The sequence below is a fragment of the Thalassophryne amazonica genome, chromosome 10 (genome assembly GCF_902500255.1).
Source record: "Thalassophryne amazonica chromosome 10, fThaAma1.1, whole genome shotgun sequence".
Taxonomy (NCBI): domain Eukaryota; kingdom Metazoa; phylum Chordata; class Actinopteri; order Batrachoidiformes; family Batrachoididae; genus Thalassophryne; species Thalassophryne amazonica.
The window spans coordinates 59976160-59994645 of NC_047112.1; the positions used below are offsets into that span (position 1 = coordinate 59976160).

Below are 18486 nucleotides of genomic sequence, written 5' to 3' on the forward strand. Positions count from 1 at the left end.
GAATACTGTTAAGTCTTCAATTTCCATACCATAAGTCAGAACAAGATCTAAGATATGATTAAAGTGGTGGGTGGACTCATTTACATTTTGAGCAAAGCCAATTGAGTCTAATAGATTAAATGCAGTGTTGAGGCTGTCATTCTCAGCATCTATGTGGATGTTAAAATCGCCCACTATAATTATCTTATCTGAGCTAAGCACTAAGTCAGACAAAAGGTCTGAAAATTCACAGAGAAACTCACAGTAACGACCAGGAGGACGATAGATAACAACAAAACTGGTTTTTGGGACTTCCAATTTGGATGGACAAGACTAAGAGTCAAGCTTTCAAATGAATTAAAGCTCTGTCTAGGTTTTTGATTAATTAATAAGCTGGAATGGAAGATTGCTGCTAATCCTCCGCCTCGGCCCGTGTTACGAGCGTTCTGGCAGTTAGTGTGACTCGGGGTGTTGACTCATTTAAACTAACATATTCATCCTGCTGTAACCAGGTTTCTGTAAGGCAGAATAAATCAATATGTTGATCAATTATTGTATCATTTACTAACAGGGACTTAGAAGAGAGAGACCTAATGTTTAATAGACCACATTTAACTGTTTTAGTCTGTGGTGCAGTTGATAGGCACTATATTATTTTGTCTTTTTGAATTTTTATGCTTAAATAGATTTTGCTGGTTATTGGTGGTCTGGGAGCAGGCACCGTCTCTACGGGGATGGGGTAATGAGGGGATGGCAGGGGAGAGAAGCTGCAGAGAGGTGTGTAAGACTACAACTCTGCTTCCTGGTCCCAACCCTGGATAGTCACGGTTTGGAGGATTTAAGAAAATTGGCCAGATTTCAAGAAATGAGACCTGCTCCATCCAAAGTGGGATGGATGCCGTCTCTCCTAACAAGACCAGGTTTTCCCCAGAAGCTTTGCCAATTATCTATGAAGCCCACCTCCTTTTTTGGACACCACTCAGACAGCCAGCAATTCAAGGAGATCATGCAGCTAAACATGTCACTCCCGGTCCGATTGGGGAGGGGCCCAGAGAAAACTACAGAGTCCGACATTGTTTTTGCAAAGGTACACACCGATTCAATGTTAATTTTAGTGACCTCCGATTGGCGTAACCGGGTGTCATTACTGCCGACGTGAATTACAATCTTACCAAATTTACGCTTAGCCTTAGCCAGCAGTTTCAAATTTCCTTCAATGTCGCCTGCTCTGGCCCCCGGAAGACAATTGACTATGGTTGCTGGTGTCGCTAACTTCACATTAACTTCACAGAGTCGCCAATAACCAGAGTTTGATCCTCGGTGGGTGTGTCTTCGAGTGAGGAAAAACGGTTAGAAATGTGAACGGGTTGGCGGTGTACACCGGGCTTCTGTTTAGGGCTACGCTTCCTCCTCACAGTCACCCAGTCGGCCTGCTTTCCCGGCTGCTCGGGATCTGCCAGAGGGAAACTAACGGCGGCTAAGCTACCTTGGTCCGCACCGACTACAAGGGCCTGGCTAGCTGTAGAATTTTCCACGGTGCGGAGCCGAGTCTCCAATTCGCCCAGCCTGGCCTCCAAAGCTACGAATACGCTACACTTATTACAAGTACCATTACTGCTAAAGGAGGCCGAGGAATAACTAAACATTTCACACCCAGAGCAGAAAAGTGCGGGAGAGACAGGAGAAGCCGCCATGCTAAACTGGCTAAGAGCTAGTAGCTGCGCTAAGCTAGCGGATTCCTAAAAACACACAAAGTGAATAATGTGTAAATAAGTTAGAGGTGATTCAGCAGAGGGAGTGCTTTAGTTAAGGCACGTGAAGATTACACTGTGAAGCAAATCGTTATCTAGGTAACTAGATCAATCTAACTGCGCAGATTTAACACATACAGCAAAACACCGCTGTGCTCCGGAACAGGAAGTGATACAATACCGCAGTGAGAGCCAACCACCACCAAATATGGTTTGACCGAAACAAACTGTCATTAAACCTAAATAAGACAGGGATGAAATGGAGGTGTAAGAGTCACTAGGTGTTCACAGGAAACACTTATTTATTTCTTTATGTATGTTCATTGTTAGTTGCTTTTATATTTTATTTTCTGTTGTGTTTCTATTCAGGTTATTTTTGTCTCTTTCTCAAAAATTGTATATAATAATCATTAGATTATTAATATATAAACAAAAATTAAGAAATATTCCAATTTGAAAACAAATGCACCCGAACGTGATGACAGCTGCAACTGCTTAATGCTAACTTTTAACATTGAAAATGCCATAGAAATGCTAATGCGTTAGCATCACTCCCGTTTTTAAGTTATAAAATACATCTATCAACTGTTTCAGAAGACCATAACAGGTCGGTTTAACATAGAAAAGGTAAATAATACTCAGACGTATGCTCTTTAGGGTTTTAGCGGGGGAAAATTAAGCGAAAGAAAGAATAAACGAAGCAGTAGATCAAAGCATTGCTTCAATCTGCGAACCACTGCTTCGATTGGTTCAAGGTTCAAAGCAAAGCCGCGCTGCAGAAAAGCTGATTACGGACCTGCTGCAGGGTCTGTAATCAATGTAGAGAAATGATCATTTTCCTGACAAACACCCCCCCCCCCCCAAAACAACGGCCACTCTGAAGGACCGATACCAGAATCGTTAAGCACAAAGCTTATTGATGTCGGTGGATCTAATCATTTCTTAACGATACCCGAAAGGAACCGGTTCTCGATACCCATCCCTAGTGTGGATCCACCATCATTGCTGGACTGGATAGAGGTTGTCAAGGAGATTTACATAATGGAGAGACTGACTTGTTCAAGAAGGCTTGAGGTTGACAAATATGAGAAGTATTGGAAGAAATGGGATGTTTATCTGACTCAGAAAATATTTTGAATTCAGAACCAGCTGTATGATCAGAGCAGTTACAGTATTTTCTTTCATCTGATTTTGTGTTAACAGTAATCAGTATGTCCAGTTATTTGTGGGCTCTGAAAATGGTGGGACTCACTGTATATAAGTGATATTTTTGATAAAATTCAAGATGACACCCTCAGTCTTAAGCAATATGCATGTTGTGAAAACAGTGTTTTAGTGTTTTTTTGTGTCTTTGTTGAAAGATGTAAACATTAACACTTTCTTGTTTATTCACTTTAGTGTTGAATGTAAAAACCTGGTTGTTCAGATTTTTGATAAATTTCAGTCAGGTTTTCGTACACGCCACAGTACTGAGTCCGCACTGTTGAGTGTCCAAAATTACATCCTGTTGTCCCTGGACTCAAAGAGACCTGTACTGTTGGTAATGCTTGATCTCACTGCAGCATTCGATACAGTGGACCACTCCATCCTCCTGAACCGTCTAGCCCAGCAGGTGGGCTTTCAGGGTCCCGTGCTGCAGTGGTTCAAGTCCTATTTAACGGACAGGCACTTATCTGTTTTCATCAATGGCCACTCGTCTTCTGGTGTCCCGCAAGGCTCCATTTTGGGCCCAGTTCTGTTCTCTCTTTACATGCTGCCTCTGGGTTCAATCATCTCTAGCCATAATGTGTCTTTTCATATGTACGCCGATGATCTTCAAATCTATCTACCAGTCTCACCAGATTCTCCAGATGCATTTCAGACCATCAACACCTGTATGGATGACATCAAGCACTGGCTCACACAGAATTTCCTGAGTCTGAATGAATCCAAAACAGAATTCTGTCTATTTGGCACCACAAGCCCACTTGCCGCTGTCTCAAACGGTCACTCACTTCCTCACCATAACACCGTAATCAGAAACTTGGGAGTTCACTTGGACACTGGCCTAAATCTCGATAAACAAATTGACTCTGTTAAGACAAGCTTCTTTCAGCTCCGCATTCTCACAAGAGTGAAACCCTTCCTCAGTTGTTGTGACCTGGAGAAAGCAATCCACGCAATCATCAGCTCACGCTTGGACTACTGCAATGCTTTGTACATTGGACTCGGTCAAACATCTTTACACAGATTACAACTGGTATGAATGCTGCTGCCCGGCTCCTCACAAATTCTCGTAAACATCACCATATCACACCTGTTCTGCACTCTCTCCACTGGCTGCCAGTGCAATACAGGATCCAATACAAACTTCTCCTGTTTGTTTTCTGCTCCATCCACAGCTTCGCACCTGCGTATCTATGTGAGATTCTGACTCTTCACCAGCCCAGCAGATTTCTACGATCTGCACAGCTCTACTTGTTGGAGCAGGCCAGGTCTCGAAGCAAACAGTGGGGTGATTGTGCTTTCGCAGTAGCAGGTCCTAAACTTTGGAACTCGCTGCCCCTTGACTTGCGTGCCATCTCGGATCTGCCCCTTTTTAAAACATAACTCAAAACGTATTTGTTTAGATGTGCTTTTGATACTTAGTCTTTTTAGACTTGGGAATAAAATGAATCCGTGTTCCTCTTTTTAACTATATTTTAAATGCGATTTTTATATGTACAGCGCTTTGGTCAACTTAGGTTGTTGTAAGGCGCTTAACAAATAAAATTTGATTGATTGATTGATTGTTACACCACTGTCATTTATGAAGTGCAGATGTTCTACTTTGTGTCAAAAAGACACAAAAAAAACACAGAGTGCAGTGACTAAATATCCATCAAATGTCTTTGATTATTTCTTATCCTCAATATTACCTGTGATTAGAATTTCTTATGTATAAATATCATTTGAATGAAACATTGCAGTAATTCTGTTAGAATCACATAAATTGTATCTTTGTCATGGTAGCGTTCTGCAGTTGAACTGATAGCGGTTGTTCTGTGGCTATCATCTGAATATAGCAGTTAGTGACATGGACAGGATTCCCCTGACAGGTGATCAATAAATGTGGTTGTATTTATTTTAATGTTTTCTTTCTTCTTCTTTTTTCTCCTCTGCAGCAAGAACAACCACTGGATAATGAGCCAGCCCACTCTGGTGATGATTATAATGTTCCCATGATGACACGGCGACCACTGGCCCGCAATCGGCCAAGGAAGAGAGCAGTTGCGGTTTATGACCGACAAACTGGTACTCTGAATATATAATTTCTTTAAAAACACACACAAAGTCCTTGCATGTCCCCTGCTGATGCCGACTTTCGTTAAAATTATTTTCTTTCAGATTTATCTTTCAAGACCCCAGTCAGGCCTGTAATGCATCGTGAACACGTTCTGTCTGAGATTGATGCAGTGTCTCCACGCAACTCGACAGCCAGAAACATCTACTCACCCATAGTTCGTTTCCTCACACCCAGCAAAGAGAGTGAGTAATGAAACTCTTCATATATGACTTTAACAGTGATAGACATTTTCTCGGAATTCTCAGAAATCTGGGTATTTACTTACGGGGCGAATGTTTTCCAGTGTATTTTTGTTTTCTCATCTCGTCAAATTTAGTCTGTGGGCTGATGTTATGATGTTTGTATCTGTAAAATGTTTTGGAAATGTCACTGATCAGACGCCACACTGGATATTAAATCTCATGTTTTCACGTCCTGATCTGAAACTGAAATGTTACACAGCAGCAAATGAGAGATGCCGTTACAGATTTTACTGTGAATTCTGCACCGTGGTGAAACTACAAAACAAATGGATGAAATGTTGTTCTGCTGCGGGGAGACAATTTAAAGTTCTTCAGGAATAAATTTAAATGAAGCTGGTTCAAGCAAAAAGGACCAAACCATCCAAAAAGGACCAAATGTCGGCGACCCAGTATTTTTTTAATCATCGTTGAGGCAGAAAAGAGAAAGGCGCCTTGACACTTGCACAAATTTAATCCCTGCACTATTGCACAATTTGTTGTGTTAGTGCGACCCGCTTTGTTCTGCTGGATGCCGCGCTCTGTGCCGCTGGACGCAGTGTTGTATAAAATAATTATTTTGTAGCAGATGATGCATTTGCTCTCGAACTTGGCTATTGAAGCCATTTCTTATCGCTCCTGGAATCACAGAGGAATTATCTGCAGCTCCAGCTTCTCTTGTGTGCTTCATGAGGTAAAGAACACATTTGGAATAGTCTCAAAGATAATTATTTATAATATATATTGTAAAGGATTGGTAAAACAGTTGCATTTTCATTCCTCCTTATGAGTTAATTATAGTGTTTTCAAATGGATTGCAAAATATTCACATCCAGTTCACAAAATTAACGTGTACCAGAGATTTTGAACATTTCAAAAATTTTCTTTGCGCACTTGCACGCAGCCGCGCTCAGCTCATGCCCAGTTTCCAACAGTTTATAACAACTTCACTCTCTGGCACGCCAGATTGCGTGCCAGTGCGGGGATCTAATTAGTGCAAGTGTCAAGGTGCCTTAATGCTCTTGGTAAGTCTTTGGTTTTTATATCCTGTTTCAAAATCTGTCTTTGGGAGGAATTTACTTCAGATTGTCTCCATGCACTTCTAGCCTGCTGAATCTGCATTTTAATGTTCTTCTGTTACATGGGTGAGAAATATCCAACTGGAGGAAAATATGCTAAACATTTAACATGCTCTAAAAGTCAAATATTGACGTGAAAAACATTTGTGCGTTTTTTTGCAAGACACATAAATTGTCAATATCTCAGAAATGCTGATGTAATCAGATGAAAAAATATCTTTTATTGCATTTCCCATTTATAGAAGTAAATAAAAATCAAATTTAAACCAAAATCAAGGATGTAATAAAATCATGTGCGTTTATTTATAGTTGTGGTTATAAGTTTACGTACCCTGGCAGAATTTTGCTTTTTGGGGGGGCCATTTTTAAGAGAATATGAATGACAACAGAAATTTTTTTTTTCACTCGTGGTTAGTGGTTGGGTGAAGCCATTTATTGTCAAACAATTGTGTTTCCTCTTTTTAAATCAAAATGACAAGAGAACTACCCAAATGAACCTGATCAAAAGTTTACATACCCCTGTTCTTAATACTGTGTGTTGCCCCCTTTATCATCAATGACAGCTTGGAGTCTTTTGTGGTAGTTTGTGGACGAGGCTCTCTGATGGTAAAGCTGCCACTGAATATGTTTTGGACTTTATTTACATCAGTTACAAATAAATACAAACAATATGGCACTCTATGGTAAATCTGCATGGAGTAGACAGTTCTCAAAAACTGAGTGACTGTGCAAGAAGAAGAGTGAGGAAAGCCACCAAGACACCCAGACAACCCAGAAGTTCCCCTCTCGCATTCAGTCTACACCCGTTAAAGACGAGTTTACTCTCCTGCACAACACAGGTCATGCAAGTGTGTGAATCAAAGTCATGCAAGTGTAGGGATGGGTATTGATAAGATTTTATCAATATTGATTCCATTATCAATTCCGGTTATCGATCTGATTCCTTATCAGTTCCCTTATCAATACCGCTTGTGAATTTTTTGTGTGCTAACTTTACGGGTTTTCTATGTCAACAACATTTTAAATTGGTCACTGGATCCTTGATCTCTGGACATAAATAAAAATAAATAAAATCTGTAGTTTCTGTCAAAACCATTGAGCTGAGCTCAGCCGGCTGCTGCACGTCGGCGCAGGACGCCTCGTTTTGTGAGGAAAAAACATTTTGATCGATTGCAGTTTGTTTGTATTACAATGTTTGGGAAGAGGTGTCATTTCATTTAAACAGCGTTTCGCTTTGAATTTATTAATTCCGACTGGACTCTATCGTTCTGACTTGACTCGGCAGAGAGCCACGGAGCGTTTGGAGCTGTGTGAACAGAACGGAGGACGATTCTCATTTCTTTCTCTCAACAAGACAGGAGTCCCAGTTACTGACTTTAATCTGCACATTGAAACATTGAAAACGCCATAGACATGCTAACGCGTTAGCATCGGTCCCGTTTTTAAGTTATAAAATACATCTATCAACGATTTCAGAAGACCATAACAGGTCAGTTTAACATAAAAAAGGTAAATATTACTCACAGACATATGCTCTTTAGGGTTTTAGCGGGGAAAAATTAAGATAAAGCTAAAAACAATGAATCAATGAAGCAGCAGGTTGGAGCACTGCTTTGATTGGTTCAAAGCAAAGCCACGCTGCAGAAAAATTGATTACAGACCCTGCAGCGGGTCTGTAATCAATGTAGAGAAATGATCATTTTCCTGACAAACACCCCCAAAAAGCAAAAAGGTTATCGATGTCGGTGGATCGAATCATTTCTTAATGATACCTGAAAGGAACCGGTTCTCGATACCCATCCCTATGCAAGTATCACTGGCCTTAAGTCTGCTGTTCACACCAATTCCTCCTCCTCTCTCTGAGGGAGCGAGGGACTCTTGACCCCTCGCTCACACTGCCTCCGGTGTTACCATTGCGGGGTATGGATGCGGGACCCGCAGAGAATCCAAGTCATTAAAAAGATACAAACCTCTCTCAGTGGCCACGGAGCTCTGTGGGCGGTTACTGAGACCCTGCGGCGCTGCATATTTTTCCGCAACAAGTCTATTCTTGCGGGCTGCTGGAACGCTCTGCATCAAAACAGTGAGCGTAGTCTCTGGACCTGTTGCTGGAGTTGGACGCAGCTCCATACAGTAGACAGGGAGGTGGTGAGTGGCATGCTGCGGCGTTTACCGAGCCCGCAGACTAGGTAAGCGCATCGGAGGCAGCGAGAGCAAGGCCTTACTCTCACACCGTTTTTGCGGTTTATCATTACTTAAGAAATCTAATCTTGACCCTAGTGTATTGAAAAATTACAAGCCGATATCAAATCTATCATTCTGTTCCAGAATTTTAGAAAAGGTGGTTTCACCGCAGCTCGTAGACCACCTTACTGAGAATGATCTTTTTGAGCCGCTGCAGTCTGCTTTTAGGAAATATCACTCCACAGAGACAGCGCTCACTAAAGTAGTGAATGATCTTCTGCGAGCAATGGACTCAGACACCACTACGGTTTTGGTGGTGTTAGATCTCAGTGCTGCGTTTGTTACCGTGGATCATCATATTTTGCTCAGTAGGTTGGAGAATTTTTGGGGGGATTTCTGGAAGTGCCCTTGTCTGGTTGACGTCATATCTGTCCAGTCGTTCTCAATGTGTCTTGTATAATGGCACTACCTCTGACCTTGCTGACATGAGATTTGGGGTTCCACAGGGATCTATTTTAGGCCCCTTGCTTTTCTCCCTGTATGTGGCACCCCTTGGGCGTATACTGCAGAGTTTTGGGATTGCCTTTCATTGTTTTGCTGATGATACTCAGTTGTACATGCGGAAAATCTCACTCCCATAAAATCCCTGGAGGACTGTCTTCTATCAGTGAGAAGTTGGATGTCTAGTAACTTCCTGCTTTTAAACTTTGATAAGACTGAAATGATGGTTCTTGGTCCAGCGAGACATCGGCATCAGTTTGACCAGCTGGCGCTCAGCCTGAGTTCGTGTGTCATACATCATACGGACAAAATGAGGAACCTTGGGGTAATTTTTGATCCCACGTTGTCTTTTGACCTCCACATCAGGGATGTTACTAGGACTGCTTTTTTCCATCTGAGAAATATAGCGAGGATCCGCCACATCCTGTCCATGGCTGATGCTGAGACCCTGATTCATGCTTTTTTCTTCTAGACTAGATTATTGTAATGTTCTATTTTCAGGATTATCACAGTCCAGCATTAGGGGTCTTCAGCTGGTTCAGAACGCTGCCGCCAGACTTCTGACATGTAGCAGAAGGTCTGAACATATCACACCCATTTTGGCGTCTTTGCACTGGCTCCCTGTCTCTGTGAGAGAAGATTTTAAGGTTTTGCTATTGACTTATAAGGTTGTTCATGGACTGGCGCCATCTTATCTGGCTGATCTGGTGGAATTCTACGTACCGGCCCGGGATTTGCGGGCTCTGAGCTGCAGCGCTGTTTCTGCTTGGCTCACTGCCAGCGGGGGAGGGGTGAGCAGGCAGGAAGTCCGTTCAGCACAAACACAGTCTGGCTGGATTAGACAATTCCCCATTCCTCCCTGAGAGCAGGGCACAGTATAATGGTGCTGTGATAAGAGTATAATGGCACAACGCTGTTGTTCCATTGTCTGGGGAGAACCCTGCGTTATATCCGTAACAGACAGTGCGGCCTGCAGTGAAGTTATAAGATTGCTGACGTTTCAGTATATACTGTATTCACGCATCTGAGAGCCCAGGGCCAAGCATCCACCCACCCACTTTTATGAAGAAAGTTGGTTAAATGCCTACTTGAAATTAAATTGTTTATTAAATGTCCCCCTGAAATAAATGATTTCCTTGACCTCCAGCAAGGGGGAAAAAAAAATTCATTGTCTTTCTCCTCTTCCGTGCCAGACTTGTGATGTCATCTTTGTCCTGTGCTCTTATTGTGAAAGACTCTTGTGCAGGAAACAGGAAGTGTTGTTGTGTGGCACCATGGCCAGCTTGGCAGAAGCCCCAGTCACATGGTGAAGGAACTACTGTTTTTAGCAGACAGAGGTCCTTTTTCCTTGCAGCGGAATGAGTTTCTTCACAGCTGATGTCCACAGAGAGTGGGACACAGAGGACACACAGCGTGAACATGGAGAAAACTGACTTCAAGTGTTGACAGTCAGCGACAGACTGGATGTTCCACTGTTTTCAGTGAGAGGCTGACAGGAAATTATATATATATATATTTTTTTTCATCTTAATGAGCAGGAATCACAAACAGCAACAAACAAACTATTTAACTGCGGAGTCGCCTGGATTTAAACGGGTAGGAGTTTTTTAAGCTTCCATGAGTGCCAAAATTTTCTGTTTTAATTTACTGTGCAAAATTTTTCAGTGAAGTAAATTGTCTGCATGGTTAACATTGAAAACTCACCATGCATGTCACTTCTGACAATGCATGTCACTTTTTTTGACACCCTTTCACAACACCAGACAGAAAGTTGGTTTAATGCCCACCCAAAATTTATTTTTTTTGACAATGGCAGGTGACGTATTCTTGTGAGGAAATCAGACTTTTTTTTTTAAATGGGTGGTCCGACAAATGTAATATTTGGAGGAGTTTTTGTAAGCACCCACCCCCCACTTCAAGCAGAATTTTGCGCAAAACACCCAGGGCATTCAGACACGTGAATATGGTACCTGGCTTTAAGTCACTGGTTAGTGTAATATAGGACTTTAAATATAGGGCAGTCACTAGCCCTAAACACCAAGGTGATGGACTCTTACCCTAGTCCCTTAAACAAGGGTTTAAATATCATGATGGCTACGTATAAGAGGGGCCGGTCACTAGCCCGGTAAGCCAAGGTGATGGACTCATACCCTAGTCCAGGGGTGGCCAAGTTCGGTCCTCGAGAGCCACCTTCCTGACGCTCTTAGTTGTCTCCCTGCTCCAACACACCTGAATCCAATGAAAGACTTGTTAGCAGACTTTTAATGAGCCTTTCATTGGATTCAGGTGTGTTGGAGCAGGGAGACAACTAAGAGTGTCAGGAGAGTGGCTCTCGGACCGAACTTGGCCACCCCTGCCCTAGTTCTTTAAAGAAGGGTATACCTCTTATTTTCAACTCGTCCTGTACTTATGAGGTTACATCCCCAAACCCTACCTTGGTAGGAAGGGATGTGACCGATGCTATACAGGACACTAGAGTTGGTAAATGTGGTAGTAGTAAATGTAAAAGTTGCAAATATATAGTAGAAGGAAATAACTTCAGGAGTAACACCACAGGTAGACAATACAAGGTTGGCTCACGTGAAACAAAAATGACATGCAACACAAAAATATAATTTACTTGATCAGCTGCAAAAAAATGTGGTATCCAATACGTAGGAGAAACTAGCCAAACCCTTAGGAGCAGAATGAACAACCATAGACAGAGGCTTAATAAAATGTGTGATTTATTTTTATACCAACACTTTTGCTCATATGGTCATAATGTAGATGACATAGAGGTTATGCCTATAGAGGAAGTATTTTTGGAAGAGGGTGAATGCTTTAATTTAGCCTCTAAACAATTACAAAGGGAGGAATACTGGTACAAAGAACTAGCCACAATTTATCCATATGGACTTAATGACAATGTCAAAAAACTAGTTAATGTTTCTAAAAAAGATATGGAAAATATTGTCATATGGACATTTTTTAACAAAAAAACAACGTAATTCAAAAAACGATCAGGTAAGCGCAATAGACAACATGCAACTACAAAGATAGATTTAGAACTTAGATTAAAAGAACTAATTAACAATTACAATAGACCTGGGTTAGTACATGAACTTATCACATTAATTTTTCGGTTCTATAATGAAAACTTGGCATCCTAACAGCTTTAGCTAATATTATTCTTTCAGAACAAAGATTAACTAACTATATTCCACTTGTCATAAAAGATTTAGCTAACTTTAGGTTAGGTTTACAAAAAATGGAATATACTACAATAACCAAAGATCATAATAAATCTTTCTTGAAAATTCCTTTTCACAACAAAGGCATTGAAATGATCAAACTATCACAGATTCTACATAGCAAACCAATCCAAAAAACTATACCACATTTCATCAGTGAACACCCCCCGTTATTAGCTATTCATATACTAAATCTATAGCTGGTAATGTTTTTAATTTCAAATAAAGCATAAAAAATTTAGACTTTGAATTAGGTACTGCAAACCTTAGCTGTGATTGTGACTCGCCTAATTTCAACTACAAGCCAACAGGACATATAATAACCAGTAATCACAGAATAATTGAGAACAGGAAGCTTAGAAAATTACTTAGTAAAGGGCCATCATTTAGAGAACAAAATAATAACTGGGACACAAACCTCATAATAGTAAAAAAAAAAAAAAAAAAAAGCCATTAAGGATTACAAAAAACTTAGGGCTAAAAAAGAAAAAGTAGATACTAGAACAATGGACGAATGGGAAGGTCGAGTATTATAAACAGTTCAAATTAAGATAGACATAGGCAAAAAGGAAAAATCCATATAACAAAAACATGTAGTGTCAGACAAGGTTTGCCTGGAATACCTAAATAACTTTCAAAGACGTTTTATTTTAGTACTAGCAGATAAAGCCAGCAACAATATCCTAATTGCAAAAAATATTACTTAGATGTAGTTTTAAAGGAACTCAGCACTAGTGATGGGACTAACCCACAAACATATGTCATATAATAGTCACACAGAAGATATTGTTACAAAACACCAAGAATTTATGACTAAATATAACATTAAAATTACTAACGATATGAAACAATTACCATCCTTCTACTGGCTTCCCAAAATGCATAAAAATCCAATAGGTAGTAGATTTATATTGGCCTCTAATGCATGTACTACTAAACCATTATCCCAACTACTAACCTCTAGCCTTAAATTAGTTACAAAACATTTCAAACAATACTGCGAAGGCATAGCCCGTAACACTGGAGTTAATTGCTTTTGGATTATCGATATTGCTACAGAGGTTTTAAATAAACTAAAAAAGTTAAACAACACTAAAGTAGCTACACATTTTGATGGTTTTGATTTTTCCACCCTGTATACTAACATCCGATATGACCAACTTATATATAGTATCAGTATCAGAAGCTTTTAGAATTAGAGGTTCTAAATATATGGTTATTAAAAAATGATAGCACAACATATTGGTCTAACACTACATCAACACGGTATCATAATATAACTGAGGAAAATATGATTGAGCATATAGAATTCCTTGTAGACAATATCTGTATAGAGGTTGGCAACAGAATTTTCAAACAAACAATAGGGATAGCTATGGGAACAGATTGTGCTCCACTTTTAGCTAACCTTTTCCTTCTTTATTATGAATACAAATTTATGAAAGATAAACTTAAAACTAATAGCAAGTCAGCAAAAACCTTTAATACCTTCCGTTACACTGATGACCTACTTACTTTAAATAACCCTAATTTTGAGAATGAAATTAAAAATATTTATCCATCAGAATGAGATCTAAAAAGGACTACAGACAACAATAAAAAAAACTCTCATACTTAGATATAGAGTTGAGCATTATAGATAGACAGTTTAGAACAGCCATTTTCGACAAACGGGATGATTTTAACTTTCATATTGTAAAATTTCCTTGTATGAGTAGTAACATACATACAGTAGTATGTAGTACAATAGAACACCCCCTTTTCTACTTTTGTTTTTACTAATAGCCCAATTTCATAGCCTTAAGAGTGTGCATATCATGAATGCTTGGTCTTGTTGGATGTGTGAGAATCTACTGAATCTACTGGTACCTTGTTTCCCATGTAACAATAAGAAATATACTCAAAACCTGGATTAATCTTTTTAGTCACATAGCACTACTATTATTCTGAACACTACTCTATGTACTTATGTCTCCATATACATTTCTGCAGGCTTTACTTTTTCTTGTCCCCTCCTTTTTAATATTATTATATTTAAGCAAATATTGGAGGAGTGAGGTACAATTAGTTATACCTAACAGCTAACGTTAGCTTATCTAGCCGGCCTTAGCAACGTTCATCGTAGCTTACAAAATACTTGGTTCCTTTGTGTTTGATAACAATCTTCTCCTGTGATGTCTTATCCTTCTTATGTCTTATTACTTATTATATTATATATACCTTTTTATTGAGCTGCTTGGGTGGGTAGGGAGAGTTCCCATGGGATAAAAAAATATTTTTAACCTACCATCCCTGGTTCTCAAGACCAGGCACCTAAGTGGCTCTACTCTGTACAGTTATAGACTTTTGATGAGGTGTGGCCTCGGTGAACCCCATCCTGACCAGGTCCGCATAATCACGGGTACACCGAAATTAAAAGTCTATAACTGTTTTATTATATGGTAAACAAGAAAAATGGGAGTTTGTCAAACATACTAAAACTGAAAAATCAATCTGCTCAGCTCTTTATTATTACTGTCATACTGCACCAACAGGTCCAAAATACTTCAAGAGCACAATCTCTAAAGCCCCTTTCACACCAGGGCTGCCTCGAGCTTCCTGTGGAGTCACGACGGCGCAGGAATGTCTGCGTTAGGTGCGCGCAGCAGGGGGCAGAGAGAAGGTGAGAACTCAGCCTGCAGGTTCTCTGCACAGAGGAATCAGAGTGCAGTTTGGCTGCAGACAGACTGTGCACTCTGATTTATCTTCTACTTTATATTTGTGCTGAGCTGCAGGTCTGCGCTCTGAGTTCTGTTATAGTTTATCTTTCCTACTTTGACCACAAGATGTGCGTGCACATGCGCTCGAATGAACCGATACTTGATGTGGACATGTCCTGTTTCTGTCAATCAGTCTGTGATCAGGACTTTTATGGACTGTATTTAAACACATTTGTGAGAGAAGACCGAGGAGCTGCTGCAGTCTGCAGCGTTTTTTTTTTTTTCTGTGTCCTTAGTTTTTACTGCATTGTGTACACGGCGTCATCATAACGACGCGCAACGCAACTCAAAGCGGGCCAAAGTAGTCGTATCGCGTTACCTGATTGGTCGTTATCAATAGAAGGCGTCGCTCGATTGGCTAGCACTACACTGCACGCGAGGTGTACTCGGCTCCACCAGCGGTCAACTCGGCTTGTGGTACAGCTCAGAAAGTGGCGAATGGGCCAATCAGAAGTTGGCAAAATCACATACCATATAATAATACTCTTTTCTACTCTCCTATTTTACTCTTCCTTTTTAGATATTTAGATATACCGTACCCTTGTATACTGGCATAGTTCCACCTTAGAATTGGAATATAATATATAAGATGTACCTTACTGAATTTTCATACAGTAAACACAGGAGGCTCCAGGTATCTGGAGAAGCACATCACCACCAAACATCATTGTTCAGTGACATCATGATGCAGCAGACTCTTCCCAGCATCTCTGTCTCAAAGGCAGAGGACACAGAGATATGAGTGACACTGCATTTTGCACAGTTTCAGAACTGAAATAAGTAAAATAGATTAATAATGTGGCATTGTCTCAACAGTGGTGGATTGGATAAATACATCTATAGTTTCTTCCTCTTTCCTCCATTTTTTATTCATTTATTTATTTATTTATTTTTTGTCAGATGTGAAGAGTTCAGATACTGGAAACAGTGTGTTGTTGAGCCCACAGCAAGGTGTGTTTGGGTATGGCTCCATGGACCTTCTGGCTGGCGAAGAGGATGAAGATGTCTTCAGCCCGTAAGCATCATATTTGTTTTTTGTTTTTTTAGAGCCAAACAATTCAGTTTGTTTTAATTTTTCTCATTTTCTTTTCCAGGTTTGCTTTTATTAAGAATATACCATCACAGTCTCAGCAGTCCCGGCCACGTCTTAGAGACATTCCCCCCAAAACCCGGAGCACACCCGAGGCCACGCTGGTGGTGGATCTGGTGAGTTCCATTTTAAATCTTCTTAATGAAATACACAAACTAATAGAAATATTTAACATGTGAAAACTGTGTTTGTCGAAGTATCTAGAATTTTTTTTTTTGTTTTTTTTTTTGATGTTGTACTATGAACTGTGATTAATTCGCCAACACCTTCAGGGTGAGGGTAGTGATATACATGAATGAAAAATCTTTGTCGGATTTACGTTTTTGTTTTTTGTTTTTTTTTGCCAGTCGCCTGGGTTATTTTTGAGCTCAGTGTTGTCCTGCAGGAATAGTCCCAGATTGCATCTCAGAGCTTCTAGAATTCAACAGTTTTCTGGGTGGGGCATGCCCCCCAGATCCCCTAGTAATTGTGGGTTTCAAACTTTTTCAATTTCCCCAGTTCTATCCTTGGATATAAATGTTGCACAACCTGAAGACCTATCCAGCTTTGTACCTTTGCTGAACAGTATCTTAAAACAAAAGTGGTTATTAATAAAATCTGATTGTGAAGGCCACAGTCCTTCTTGTGTGTTGCCACATCCTGATGGAGACAGCAACATAGCACTACATGGAACATTAAACTAGAACTGGTTCCTGACTGACAAGCTGTCAAGCTGATGAGCTTCTCCCCTAAACATAAACACCTGGCCCTGTATCTGCAAAGCAATTCAAAGCCCTCTCAAATAGCTCATCACATAGCCTAAATCTTTCTGCCAAGAAATCTTAGCTTAAAGCTAAACCAATAAATCTCTAAAAAATTTAGCGGAAGTTACAAATAAAAGCTAAACCGATAACTTTCAGTATTGACTTCAGTACACTGGCAGCTACTGACACAACGAGTCAGCCCTTCTGTCTCAGATCAGCCTTTTCTCAGCAAAAGAAACCTGATGACCAGGGAGGAAAAAAAAGATAATTTATCTTCACACCATACAGACCTACCGGCATGTCACTGGAGTCATGCACAGGCAGACAGTTTTGATTTAGGGTTATGATTTTGAACAGACTAATTCTGACAAGTTATTGAAATTCAGATTGCCTTTTTGTTTTTTGTACAAATGCAAAAAAATGACATTTACAAATACAGATTTATTTGTAAAAACCCACCACACATTTCAGTAACTTGTGTGTTATACCGACCAACCAACCAACCACTGATGTCCGGAAACTAATGTTCCCATAATGTATTGCAGCATGTGTGGTTAAACTCTAAAACCTTCAAAATTAGTTCATTACTTTAAAACTAAAACATATCGCTGGTATTTTCACTTTGTAAAACGACAGACATGGCGTTAATTTCAATAACTTGTCTGGAAATAGTTTGTTTAAAATTATAACCATAAGTCAAACAGTCTGCCTGTGCATGACTCCAGTGATATGTTGGCAGGTCTATGTGGTGTGACGATAAATTTTTTTTCCCCCTCCCTCCTCCTTTGTCTCTGGTAGTCACCTCTCTTCTGCATGCAGAGGATAGAGCTCAACCATTCATGGCTGCTACAAAACATGTAACAGGTAAGCACTAAAATCTTTGATTTCAGACTTTACAAATGTTTTCAACTGTTAAGCTTTATTGACTATGCCCGCAAAAATAAGTTCGGGTGTAAAAGTTATCGGAACTAAATTTATTGGAAGCTAATTGGTCTGCTGCTGATTTTCAGAGTTATCTGGAAAGCTAATCTGCTAATGAAACATTAGCTTTGATAATTAGCAGATTAACGGAACTGTGCCCACCACTGCATGAATGGATAGTGAAATCAATCGATCATATAAGCTGAACTGCACTTAAGATGTGTAATTGTGAGGATAACTTTGATGATGAAACTCAGCAAAATTAAATAAATTGTTACACAGCTTGAAAATGTTTGAACGCACCTCATTCACATGCTGAATATCTATATATGTGTGTGCGTGAGTTTATTTAGTAAGTTCATTGTAAGTACATAATATAATTGTAAATATGTTAAAAATACATGCATGACACAAGAAAGTGAAAACATTTATTTCCATTGTGGTCCATTTAAGAATCAAATGACAAAATAGATATAATAATAAAAGAAAATAACAATATTAATAATACAGATGATGATAATAAAATAATGACATTAACAGTGTGTATATGATACCAAGAACTTAGACAATTTATAAATACATTAAGACAGTAAATTAACATAAAATAATTGCTTAGATCAAGCGGTAGCGTGTTACTGACTCAGTCATCCTACATACAGAGAATATCTCTGCTTCCTCCATCTTTTCTGCCATCTTCTCTGTT

The 18486-nt window shown here is 39.8% G+C and overlaps 1 protein-coding gene across 1 annotated transcript in view; it reads left to right on the forward strand.

Annotated features, from left to right (window-relative positions):
- The window catches only part of ctdspl3 (CTD (carboxy-terminal domain, RNA polymerase II, polypeptide A) small phosphatase like 3), a 59720-nt gene that overhangs the window by 17959 nt on the left and 23275 nt on the right, over positions 1 to 18486 (forward strand). The window contains exons 2-5 of the mRNA XM_034180075.1: positions 4874 to 5003; positions 5097 to 5237; positions 15930 to 16044; positions 16124 to 16235. Of these exons, the coding sequence (XP_034035966.1) occupies positions 4874 to 5003; positions 5097 to 5237; positions 15930 to 16044; positions 16124 to 16235 (498 nt within the window). The remainder of the gene's footprint in view (positions 1 to 4873; positions 5004 to 5096; positions 5238 to 15929; positions 16045 to 16123; positions 16236 to 18486) is intronic.